The sequence below is a fragment of the Dipodomys merriami genome, unplaced genomic scaffold (genome assembly GCF_024711535.1).
Source record: "Dipodomys merriami isolate MVZ:Mamm:240054 unplaced genomic scaffold, mDipMer1.0.p SCAF_64, whole genome shotgun sequence".
Classification (NCBI taxonomy): domain Eukaryota; kingdom Metazoa; phylum Chordata; class Mammalia; order Rodentia; family Heteromyidae; genus Dipodomys; species Dipodomys merriami.
In genome coordinates this window covers 2,790,171-2,802,555 of record NW_027206224.1, presented here as the reverse complement: position 1 = coordinate 2,802,555, position 12,385 = coordinate 2,790,171, and the positions used below count along the sequence as shown (strand labels likewise).

The 12,385-nt window shown below is 44.8% G+C and overlaps 1 protein-coding gene across 1 annotated transcript in view; it reads right to left on the bottom strand.

The window, feature by feature from the left end:
- The window catches only part of LOC138815396 (ran-binding protein 10), a 56,089-nt gene extending 43,856 nt beyond the window's left edge, over window positions 1-12,233 (bottom strand). Inside the window, exons 1-2 of the mRNA XM_070004764.1 lie at window positions 11,931-12,233; window positions 11,076-11,187 (exon numbers count right to left, since the gene is read on the bottom strand). Coding sequence (XP_069860865.1) covers window positions 11,076-11,187; window positions 11,931-12,165 — 347 coding nt within the window. The 5' untranslated portion in view covers window positions 12,166-12,233. The remainder of the gene's footprint in view (window positions 1-11,075; window positions 11,188-11,930) is intronic.
- Window positions 12,234-12,385: the final 152 nt, after the last annotated feature.

Genomic DNA, 12,385 nt, shown 5'->3' with positions numbered 1-12,385 from the left:
AACCAAAGTCACCAAGGCAAATATCTATCTTCACCAGTAACTGGAGGGCAGAGACAGGAGCATTGTGACCTTGAGGCCAGCCCGGGCTATACAGTAAGACTCTGTTTCAATAAACAAATAAATATGGGGAGGGAGAGAAGGGGGAAATTTTTCTTTAAAAATAAACAAATAATCTGGGTATCAGTGGCTCACGCCTGTAATCCTAGCTACTCAGGAGGCTGAGATTTGAGGATCACAGTTCAAAGCCAGCCGGGCAGGAAAGTCTGTGAGACTCTTATCTCCAATAAACCACTAGAAAACCGGAAGTGGCGCTGTGGCTCAAGCGATAGAGCACTCGCCTTGAGCTGAAGAGTGCAGGGACAGTGCCCAAGCCCAGAGTTCAAGCCCCACCACAGACCAAAAACAATAATAATAAATAAACAAATAAAATTACCAAAGCCAAGCACCAGTGGCTCACAACCTACAATCCTAGCTACTCAGGAGGCTGAGATCTGAAATCACAGTTCGAAGCTAGCTTGGGCAAGAAAGTCTATAAGATTCATCTCCAATAAACTACTCAGAAAAAGCCAGATGTGGCAATGTAGCTCAAGTGGTAGAGCTCTGGTCTGAGCACAAAGAGGCTCAGGGATAGCTCCCAGGCCCTGAGTTCAAGCCCCAGGACTGACAAAAAAAAAAAAAAGAAAGAAAAGAAAAGAAAAAAAAGTGCCAGGAGCTGGTGGTTCACACTTGTAATTCTACCTATTTAGGAGGCTGAGATCTGAGGATCACAGTTCAAAGCCAGCCCAGGTAGACAAATCCAAGAAACTGATTATGAGTATGACTCTAAGCCAACTTACACCATATATAAGACCCTGTTCTCAAAAAGAAAAAGAAAGGGTAAAGAAAGAAAGAAATGTCAAAACTCTCCAAACTGATCTATAGAAGAAAAAAATGGAATTCCTACCAAAATTCCAACAACCTTTCTCATACAAATTGAAAAGGTCACTGAGTACCAGTGGCTCACCCCTCTAATCCTAGCTACTCAGGAAGCTGAGATGTGAGGATGAAAGTTCAAAGCCAGTCTAGACAGGAAAGTTTGTGAGTTTCTATCTCCAAATTAACAACTAAAAAGTTATAAGTGGAACTGTGACTCAAGTAGTAGATACCAGCCTTAAGCAAAAAACCTAAGGGACATCACCTAGGCCCTGAGTTCAAGCCCCAGTCCTGGAATTTTTTTTAATCCAACTGGGCACCAGTGGGTCAGACCTATAATCCTTGCTACTCAGGATAGGATGTGTAGCTGAGCAGACAAATCTAAGTAACTTTTATTTCCAATTAACCACCAAAAAAGCCAGAAGTGGAGGTATAGCTCAAATGCCAAAGCACCAGCTGAAAACAAAAACTCAGGGTGAGAGATCAAAGCCCTAAATTTGAACTCTTAATATTCCCCGCCCCCCAAAAAGATGAAAAAGTCAACTGCCAAAATCATATGGACTTACAAGGGTCCGCAAGGAGCTAGAAAATTTTTGAAGAAACAGAACAAGGTTGGATGACTCACACTTCATGATTTCAGTACTACAAAACTACAGTAATCAAAACAGTGTGTTAATGGCATAAGGCAGATATATAGAAAAATGAAATGAAAAGTAAAGGCAAGAAACAAACCCAAATTGCTTTAATGAAAGTGCCAAGACCAAGCATAGGTTGTGACTGAAGAGGTAGAATGACTGCCTTACAAGCACAAGGCCTTGAGTTCAAATCCCAGTACTACCCCAATTTCTCTCTCTCTCTCTCTCTCTCTCTCTCTCTCTCTCTCTCTCTCTCTCACACACACACACACACACACACACACACACAAACACACACACACACACACACATGAAAAAAAGCAGTCTCTTCAACAAAGAGCGATGCTACAAATGTATTTCTACACACAAAATAGTGAAAGTGATACCTCATATTATAAAATTAAGTCATAATTATATATAAAATTAAGGCAAGGAGATGTAGGTATCTCTAAGTGTAACAGCACTTCATTAGAATGCATGAGATGCTAGCTTCAATCCCTAGGACCTTAAAACAAAACAAAAAAACTCACAAAATGGATTAATGAACTAAATATAATAGCTAAAACTAAAATTACTAGAAGATTCATGATCTTGGATACGGCATTGGATTCCTTCTGTTTTTCCAGTTCTACCACTGAGCTACAAAATCATGAAAACAAAAGATCAAAAAATTATACTTTATCCAAATTAAAGGTGTTGTATATCAAGAAGCATCAGGATACTCTTAGCTACTCAGGAGGTTAAGATCTGAGGATTTTGATTGGAAATCAGCCCAGGTAGAAAAGTCTATAAGACTCTTTATCTCGGGCTGGGAAGATGGCTCAGTGGTAGAGCGCTCGCCTTGCATGCTTGAGGCCCTGGGTTCAATTCCTCAGCACCACATAAACAGAAAGAAAAAAAAAGATGGAAGTGGCGTTGTGACTCAAGTGGTAGAGTGCTAGCCTTGAGCTGAAGAGCTGAGGGACAGCACCCAGGCCCAGAGTTCAGGCCCCACGACCGGACCCAAAAAAAAAAGACTCTTTATCTCCAAGTAGTCACTAAAAACCAGAAGCAGAACTTTAGGTCAAGTGGTAGAGCACCAGATGTGAGCAAAAAAAAAAAAAAAAGCTAAGGGACAGTGCACAGGCCTAAGTTTAAGCCTCAGTACTAGCTATAGACATAGACATAGACAGATACACACACACACACACACACACACACACACACACACATCCTTGAAAATGTTGCTACATGAAACAAATCAGATACAAAAGGACACATTGTAGGAGGCAATTTGCAGAAGCTATCTAGAATAAGCAAATACATAAAGACAGAATGGGGAGAAATAAAAGGCTAGGAGGAAGAGGAAACAAAGTTACTGCTTAGTGAGTAGAGTTTCTGTTTGGAGTGATGAAACCATCTTGGAAGTAGACAGGGTGATAGTCACATAACACCACAAATGTGTATCACTAAACTGCACACTTAAAATGTAATTGCATATTTTGTTATAGATAATTAGGACATATGCAGAGTCACACCCCTATGGATATGCATGCCAGCATGAGCCTCCTCTGGCTTTCCTGATAACACAAGTAGGGCCTTGGCACAGAGCTGAATGGAAAGCATCAGAGTATTCTGTATTCTGGCCTCTTGTCAGGGCCAGAAATAAGAAGTCCCTCTCGACTAGCACAGAGCAAATGAGAAGAATGAAGAACACAAGCCCTGCTCTTTTTACTTTCTATCGATTTCTTCTTGGAGAGAAAGTGGATTTTATAGGTTAGCAAACCCATAGGCACTTTTAATAATGGTTGCGTGAGACAAATGAGTCAATGGCTATAAGACCTGAATATTTTTAATTTAACCTCCATCAATGGGAGGTCTCGAGACCCACAGAGCTCTGGCAGGAAGTGATAAAGAGGAGAGAAAAGAAGAGAGACAAGGTCCTCAGTTACGGAGTGGAGATGGGTCTTGGTTCTTAGGGTCTGTGGGGAAAGATGAAAGATGAAAGAGTCTGTCACCATGGCCCCCTTCCCTAGACCTCAAGGAGCTGTTAGAATCACATCTGACAGCTTCATCTTGACATCTAACACCTCAGGCATGGCTTAGCAGGCTGGCAATCTTATTCCTATCAGAACTTGCCCCAGATAAAAGAAATCAACAGCCTCTAAAACAGAGAGGACTCTGGGACAGTGGCTACAAAATGGTCCAAAGGGACCATTCAGGAAAAACACTAACTGACATTTAGGTCTGAAATGAGGGCTAGTACTTGACACTGGGTGTGTGTGTGGGGGGGTGTGCGTGCGCACACACACACACACACACACACACACGCACGCACACACACACACGCACACACGATGACCTCAGCCTTTTCCCACATCCCTACCCAGTCCAAGGTGTCAGAGGGCTGGGCTCTGCTCCATGGCCAAGTCATCCAGCTTTATTGCTTGCAACATATACACTTCATATTTCATTAACAAGACCCCAACCGCAGAACTACAAAAATGTTCCATGTGTACTTTGAAGAAAATTTCAGAGAGATATCTTTTAGATACAGCCATCTATCCTTCTCTTAGTGATGGTTCCCTCACCACACAGACCCCCTCTAGGGCCCTTTATTCTTATCCAGTGGCCCCCAAATAAAAATGGCATGTGATGAGCTGGAGATGTGACTCAAGTGCTATAGCACTTGCGTAGCAAGCTGAAGATCCTGACTTTAAATCCCAATAGTGGGGGTTGGGGAGGAGAGGGGAAGGGAGAAGGGGAAGGAAAGAAGAGGGAAGGGGAAGAGAAAGGGGAGGGAAGGGGAAGGAGAGAGGAAAGGGGAAGGGGAAGGAGAGGAAAAAAAAGAAAAGAAATGGCACATGGTAGCTACCACTTGGGGTTACTAAGTTCATCTCAGTGCTCCAACCTGGTGAGCTCTGGTTTCCTTTGCAAAAGGGAATCTCCCCTACATAGTGACCTATCTAAGGAAAATAAAAATATTCCAGAAAATGAAGAAACAAATGGGGGTGGGGAGGTAGCATCTAGAAATTTCTTAGAAAATTCATAGAAACTTCTCTATAGGCCAATGTTTGACCAAGGAAGGTTTCAGATATCAAAAATCAGCCATACTTCCCACTCTCGGCTCACAATTGGAATTCCCTACAGTGAATAGGGAGACCTCACCAAAAAGTGGACAGCATGCAGGTTCTAGTTCTCTCAGCCAATACCACACCCCAGGGTACCAAAACTAGACCAGAGCTTTAATCTTCAACACAAGTAAGCCATATGACAACCCAGGAGGCTCTGGAGTCCAATTAGCATGTCTCTAGAAGCAGCACAATGAATGTGTCATCTGGGGAGAGACGCAGCCCAAAGGTCAGCAGCCACTAGCTCTGGGGGGGCAGTCAGGGAGAACAGGGCTCAACCACCCCTGTACCTGCCTTGGGCAAGGACAGCACCTACCTCTCAGGACAGGCAGCCAGGACAAAGCCTTTAGCAATCCACAGATAAGCAATGAACTTTTTTCACAACACTGAGACTGACATGTGTAGACTCTGGCCATGGGTTGTCTCTAGCCTGTAAGGGCCTAGGCTCAGTAACTCTCTAGGCCAGACCAGGACGATGGCAGATGAGATCTTTTTTTTCCTTGTCTGTCATAGGGATTGAACTCAGTCTGGGGTACTGACCCTGAGGTCTTTTGCTCAAGGTTAGTGTTCTATACTTTGAGCCACAGCACCACTTCCATCTTTTTTTTTTTTTTGCTAATGGACAGATAAGAGTGCCCGAGAGCCAGGCGCCAGTGGCTCATGCCTATAATCCTAGCTACTCAGGAGGCTGAGATCTGAGGATTGTGGTTCAAAGTCAGTCTGAGCAGAAAACTGGAAGGGGCCCTGTGGCTCAAGGGGTAGAGTGTTCTCCTTGAGCTGGAGACCTGAGGGACAGCGCCCAGGCCCAGAGTTCAAGCCTCATGGCCAACCAAAACAAAAGGAAGAGAGTGTCCTGGATTTGTCTACCCAGGCTAGCTATGAACTACGATTCTCAGATCTCAGCTTCCAGAGTAGCTAGGATTATAGGCATGAGCCTTCGGTGCCTGGCAGCTGGTGATATCTTAATGAACTTAATGATTCTTTGAAACTCTATGGAAAATCACTTTGGGTGATCCTGACTCATATGAAGGAAAACCCTTGAACATGGAACAGTGTTACTTTCAGATTAAAGGTGGTAACGTCAAACTATAGAGAACTCTAACACAAACAGAGTCACTTTACCTGAGAAGCTTCCCTGCCTACCAGTCTTCAGCATCCCTCCTCTGCATCTCCCATATGGTAGAAAGAGGAAAAGACAACAGCTGTGAGAACTAGGTAAAGGACCTAAAGCTCCTGGCCCACACTGGAATGGTAAACCAGACCAGCAGAGTCTCTTTTTTCCAAGCCATAACCTCTGTATACTCCAACTGCCCTCAGGACAAAGTACATACATCTTGGCCACAGTACACAAGAGGTTTTCAATCTGGCCCCTGCCTACCTTGTGCCCTAGTGGCCATATCTTTTTTTTTTTGGGGGGGGGAGGGGAACAGGGGGTAGGGGACCTGGGGATTTAATTCAGGGCCTTGTGCTATTATTCTATTTTTGAGACAGGGTCTCACTGTTTCCTAGGCTAGCCCCAAAATCTTGGATTTACCTGATACTCCTGTTCCGAGCAGTTAGAACTACAGGTGTGCCACCATGACCAGCTGTGCCTTCACAGGATGTTTAACACCATCTTCTGCCTGAAAGCATTTGTTTCTCACTTTGTCACCTTAAACACTCTCTTTCTATTCAGCATCACTAATTCTTCTATGATGTTTTCCCCAAACTTGGGGGGTATAGAAGGAAGTCTATGCTATGGGCTACCCTGCAAAGGAACCAGAGGCTGATCCTTGCTAGATCCCCTATGAGGTTACCGGTAGAGGCTTATCTCTCTTCTCTCTAGACCAGCATCAAGTCTGTTCTTGGAGCCCAACCTAAGACGAAATAATGTATGTTGATTCTGATATATAGTATGAATGGATAGGTGGCATTGCTGCCTGACCAAAGGAAATCAGCAGCAGGAGCAAATAAGAGCTGGTTGGCTATGGCCAGAGATTCCTGCTCAGGGCTTAGCTGCAAAGAACAATCCCCACCCCTCCCCACACCATCCAATACTCTAGTCTAGGCTTGCTGTTCTTGGGTAGAGCCACTCATCACATGTCAGGAGGCCTCCGCCACTGGGATGATATTACAGTCTATTTTGAGGGTCACACTGGAGCATCTGTCAGCTGGGCCAACCACACCCTTCATGTGTCATCACTAAGAGCCGGGACATTCACAGGTCCATGAATTCTGACTGAGGAAGCTGCTCTTACTCTAAAGACCCTCAGCTTCAGAGCCTGCTTGGTTTCTTGGAAAGATCACCCTTTACCTTCTGGCACCACTGACAGTAATCATACATCTCCTCACCCCACCAGACCTGTTCCCAAGGTTCATAGCTCTGGTGACTTGGCAAAATACAGCTGAAGGCAGTAAGTCTGTGCCAAGCTCTGAGCTCAAACATGGCCCCTCCTTCAGAGTTCTCCCAAACACGTGGGCAGAGACCCAAAAGCCCAACACCCTGACATGAAGCTAATTACCCCTCAGACTGATAAGTCCACAGGTTCCATCTGCTAAGAAACTCCTACTCATTCCTCATAAGCAAGCTCAGGCTTTGCCTCCTCTTGTAAAGAGCCTTTCGGTCCATTCTCAGTTACTGAGTAGGCCACAGGCTCCCTGAGGACAAGGCTGGCCTATGCTGGCTTGACTTCTGTTTTCCTGCACCTGGCACACAGCCTGGAACAAAGAAAGGACAACTAAATACTCTATAAACTCTTGAAATAAAACCTTTCTGATCAGAGTAGCTTAGTGTGTTCTTCTACAAAAGATGTTGTGAGAACAGCGGCATTTCTGGGAGAACTACAACACTAAAAGTGGATTCATAAATACCTTCTACAAAGGTGATATATACCAATCTACAGAAAAACTACATATTCAGCTGGACACCAGTGGTTCACACCTATAATCCCAACTACTCTGGAGACTGAGATCTGAGGATCTCAGTTCAAAGCCAACACGGGCAGGAAAGTCTGAGACTCTTATCTCCAATAAACCACTCAGAAAAGCAGAAGTGTAACTATGGCTCAAGTGATAAAGCTCTAGCCTTGAGTTGAAGAGCTGAGAGACACTGCGTAGGCCCAGAGTTCAAGCTCCAAGACCAACAACAACAACAACAAAAACCCTTTAAATTCAATGAATAAATATATTGATCAAGCCCAGCACATAACTGTCATACTTCTCTAGTCCCACTCTAGTCCCACTGAACCCCTTTCTGCTCTATCCCCTAACACTATGATCCTATAAGAACCTAAGATGTTCCTTCTTTAACCCAGAAAAAGAATACAATAGTAGCCACAATGGAGAAAAATAATAGCAGCATATATACATATATCTGGGATCAAGCAAGAACATAGGGTGGGTTAAGATATTCCACTGCACATTTTAAGCCCTGAAGCCAGAGCAGGCCACCAAATATCTGAGACTCAGGCCACTCCCACAAAACAGGTACATCATCATTTATTCCAACCATTTTCTAGAGATGCTGTAAGGCTAAATGAGACAACACAGGAAAACTACAGAACCAATTAATCTTTGGATCATCAAGAAAACTGGAGTCAGAAATATATTTTAACACTGGCAGGAAAGAGGAAACAAGTCAGTCAATGCCTGTAACTGCTTTTGGCCTCCTCAAAACCACCCTTGACAGGGCTGGGAATGTAGCTTAGTGATAGAGTGCTTGCCTAGCATGCTCGAAACCCTGGGTTCGATTCTTCAGTAACACATTAACAGAAAAAGGGGAGGGGGGGAACCACCCTTGAGTTGGTGCCAGTGGCTCATGTCTATAATCCTAGCTACACAGGAGGCTGAGATATGAGGCTCACGGTTGGAAGCTAGGCCTGGTAGAAATGTCCATGAGACCCCTATCTCCAACTGATCACCCAAGAAAGCCAGAAGTAGAGCTGTGATTCAAATGGTAGAGCACTAGCCTTGAACAAAAAGAGCACAGAGATAGCACCCAAATCTTGAATTCAAGCCCCAGGACCAGCACAAATAAAACAACAACAACAAAAACACCCCTGACCCATATCAACATCTGGCTACATGTTAACCATGAAAAGGCTTTCAAAGATTCCATAAAGTGGCCATGAAGAACCATTAATACACTCACTATCTGGTCAGCTGAAGCAGGCCATTGTAGACATACAGACAACCTAAAGTGACACAGATCCACTTAAATATTAAAAGCCAGTTAAAGAAATACAAAGCTCTTTAAACACTCCTCTTGTGAAAAGTTGTTCTTGTCTCTAAACAGCTCAGCTGATATATATATTAAAAAAAAAAAAAGACTTATAAAAAAAAACCTCCATTTTCTTCCCTATTCATTTAAGAAATGCCCCTCAGCTTTCTTAGCAATATGAGACTCAAGCACCAACATCTGGGTCAACTTTCTAACTATTATAGAGTGTTTGGGCTTTTTTGTTTTTGTTTTTTTGTACTTTGTCAGTCATGGGGCTTGAGCTCTGGGCCTGGGCACTGTCCCTCAGCCTTCAGCACAAAGCTAGCACCCTACCACTTGAACCATAGCACCATTTCCAGCTTTTTCTGTTTATGTAGTACCAAGGAATCGAACCCAGGGCCTCATGCATGCACGGCAAGCACTCTACCACTGAGCCACCTTCCTAGCCCTTAAGAAGTCATTCTCATTTACACTAGCTCAAGTAAATTATATTCTTCTATCATATCATAGAAAGGGACTATTAAGTCTTTAAAGTCCTATCTGAAACTTAAATATGTATCCTGTCTGTAAAGGAACTATATAGGGATGAAAGTAAAAGATATAACAGCTTTCCACAATTAGAATTTCAGAATCGTAAGCCAGGCACAAAGGCTCACACCTGTAATCCTAGCTACTCAAGAGGTGGAGATCTGAGGATCGCTATTCAAAGCCAGCCTGGGCAAGCCCATGAGACTCTTCAATTAATCACCAGAAAACTGGAAGTAGCTCAAAGTGGTAGAGCACTAGCCTTAGACAAAAGTGCTCAGGTGCTGGGCACTGGTTCCTAGCTACTCAGGAGGCTGAGACCTGAGAATCGCAGTTCATAGCCAGCCGTGGCAGGAAAGTCTGTGAGACTCTAATCTCCAATTAAACACACACACAAAAGCCATTAAGTGGCGCTGTGGCTCAAAATGGTAGATCCCTATCCTTGAGCAAAAGAACTCAAGGATAGCTCCAGGCTCTGAGTTCAAGCCCCATGACCAACAACAACAACAAAAAAGCTCAGGGGTAGTGCCCAGGCAAAGTTCAAGTCCCATGACCAACAAAGAAAGACAAAACAAAACAAAACTCAGGACAGAGCCATGACCTGAGTTCAAGCCCTGGGACCAGCACACACACACACACACACAAAAAAGAAGTTCAGACTCATCACATTCTAGGGTTAATGGCAGCTTAGATGTTGGCCCTAGCAGCTGTCAGTACAGATGAAGAAACAAGATGTACTCAAGCCCACAGAGCCCTACCAGGCAAAGGAGTTAAAACAACACAAAGAAGGCAGGGAAGTTTCTGATTCTGGCAGTTCTGCTCCAAGTTCAACCCCTTTATCAGGTATTTTGCATACACTGTAAGAGGAGCAGTCCCTAGGAGAGAAAAACTCCTCAAAATTCTTAAAAAACACACACTCAGATCAAAGAAGAACTGAGTGTGGCCAAACTTTTCATACCATACCTAAAATATAACGAAGAAAGCTTTTGCCAAAGCAGTTACAGTCATGGTATTTCCTATCTTAAACACATCCTTTGTTGCAATCACTAGAAAAAAGGGATGACTGGAAGAAAAAAGGAAAAAAGAGTGAAAAATGTTCACTCTGATGTTTAGTGTCTGTTTACATAACCCTCAAGAAGGGCGTTGCCCTTATGCTAACTTTAATGAGGACCTTCTAAAAGCTGGTCAGACTGGTGTTCAAGTCCCTGGACTGAAAAACAAGTTTATAAGCAACAAGGTCACTTGATTCTGACCATGTTATGTTGTTTACCGAGATGACAGTGGCCACTAGAGCTTTGATGAATGCTGCAAAGATTCTACTATCCCTTTGAAGCCTACTAGAGACTCTATATGACTAAATGCCATAAAAAGGACCTTGAGTATAAAAAAGGGGAAGTCTTGAAGGGCACAGGCTAGTAGGGGAAATCCCATTCTGTACACTGAATTAATAATGTAAACCTGTTATCTGTGTTTCTGATCTGTGAAGTATTTGTTTACATCACTTTAAAAAAAAAAAAACAAAGGGTCCCTGATTTATCCACAATGTGTCTACTTTCTATCAAGGCCCAATGCTTAGACCAAGCTATATCCCTCCTTAAAGAGGAGTTATATCAATCACAGGAGGCCTGAAACTCTCACCACAGGGAACAGCTCAGTGTGGGAGTGGGGAAAAGAGGGTAGTAAAAAGGGGCTTACCCATCTCTTCCTTTGCTGATGATCTTCACCTCAAAGTAATAAATACCACAGGCAGCGGGTATGGGGTGAGTAGCTCGAACTGAGGCTGCATCTTTGTGATTTTTGCCATGACCTAATGGGAAAAGACAAGAAACAAATTCGGCAGAAGTAAATGCAAATGGAAACCTCATTCTTCTCAGCTCCATGGCAACTTCATCCTCCCTTGGTTAAGCACTTATAGCTCAAGGAATAAATGGACAACTGAGTAAACACATAGAACTCCCACATCTGGCTTACCTCCTCTTGAGATAGCCCTCCCTGAGCCACTGCCCTTCATAATCACAAAACAGGGTATAGGCAAAGTGGGGACTTGCAAAAGATACTGAGCATTCCTGGCAGACTCCTCAGAACCCAGGCAGCCCACCCGAGAGATCAGGGAAAGGGGGAGGCAAACATGGATAACACTCTCAACAACAACTTTAGCACACAACCCCAGCCCAGTATAGGATGACTAGCAGGCAGGATAGTCCATTCGTCTTACTAATGGTGGGAAGATGTTATCACCTCTTTTTGCAGACATCCCTGAAACTAAGCAGAGGTAAAGAGCCAGCCCAGAGACGCTCTACAGTAGAAGGGTTAGCTCAGCACAGAGTTTGGACACCTGTTGGAGTTCTCCTGACCATTGGGTGTCTCAGGGAAGGGCAAAGCAAGGAAGTCAACCCTCGGCCTGGTCAGCTCCACCACTCTAAACACTTCACAGGGGGGCTAAGGCCTAAACCGGAAAACTCAGACAAGGAAAGGGACGTGATGGAATGGGGCCAAACAACATAGCAGACACTCTGGACTTGTCCCCCCAGCGGCCAGACGGGTCGATACCTTTGTAGTGGACACGGAGGTTGCCCTGAGAGAGGCCGATGTAGTTGTACTTGTCCTTGGGGCTCCAGGAACGCGGCAATGGTGTCTCGTGTTGGTTGACCGCGGGGTACAGGCGCTGCAGGCGCCGGCTCAGCTCCTGATCCCCGGGGGACGGCAGCCCGCCCCCAGCCCCCCCGCTGGAGGAGTCCCCAGCCTGCGGGCTCCCTGCTCCCGGGTCCACCGTCGCCGCCGCCATCTTGGTGGGAGCTGCTATTGTGTCACTGGGGGCGGGGAGGAGCGCGACCAGATCCGCCCCACTCAGCCAATGGCCCGCGAGTCTCCCGGGGCCGCAGGGAAACCGAGTCCGAGTCCAGCACCTCGCTTTGGACATTGCTGAGCTTGCCACATTTTAGACTCAATATCCCACAATGCAGAGCGCCCCAGAGGCGGACCGACGATAACCCGCAAGGCACGTC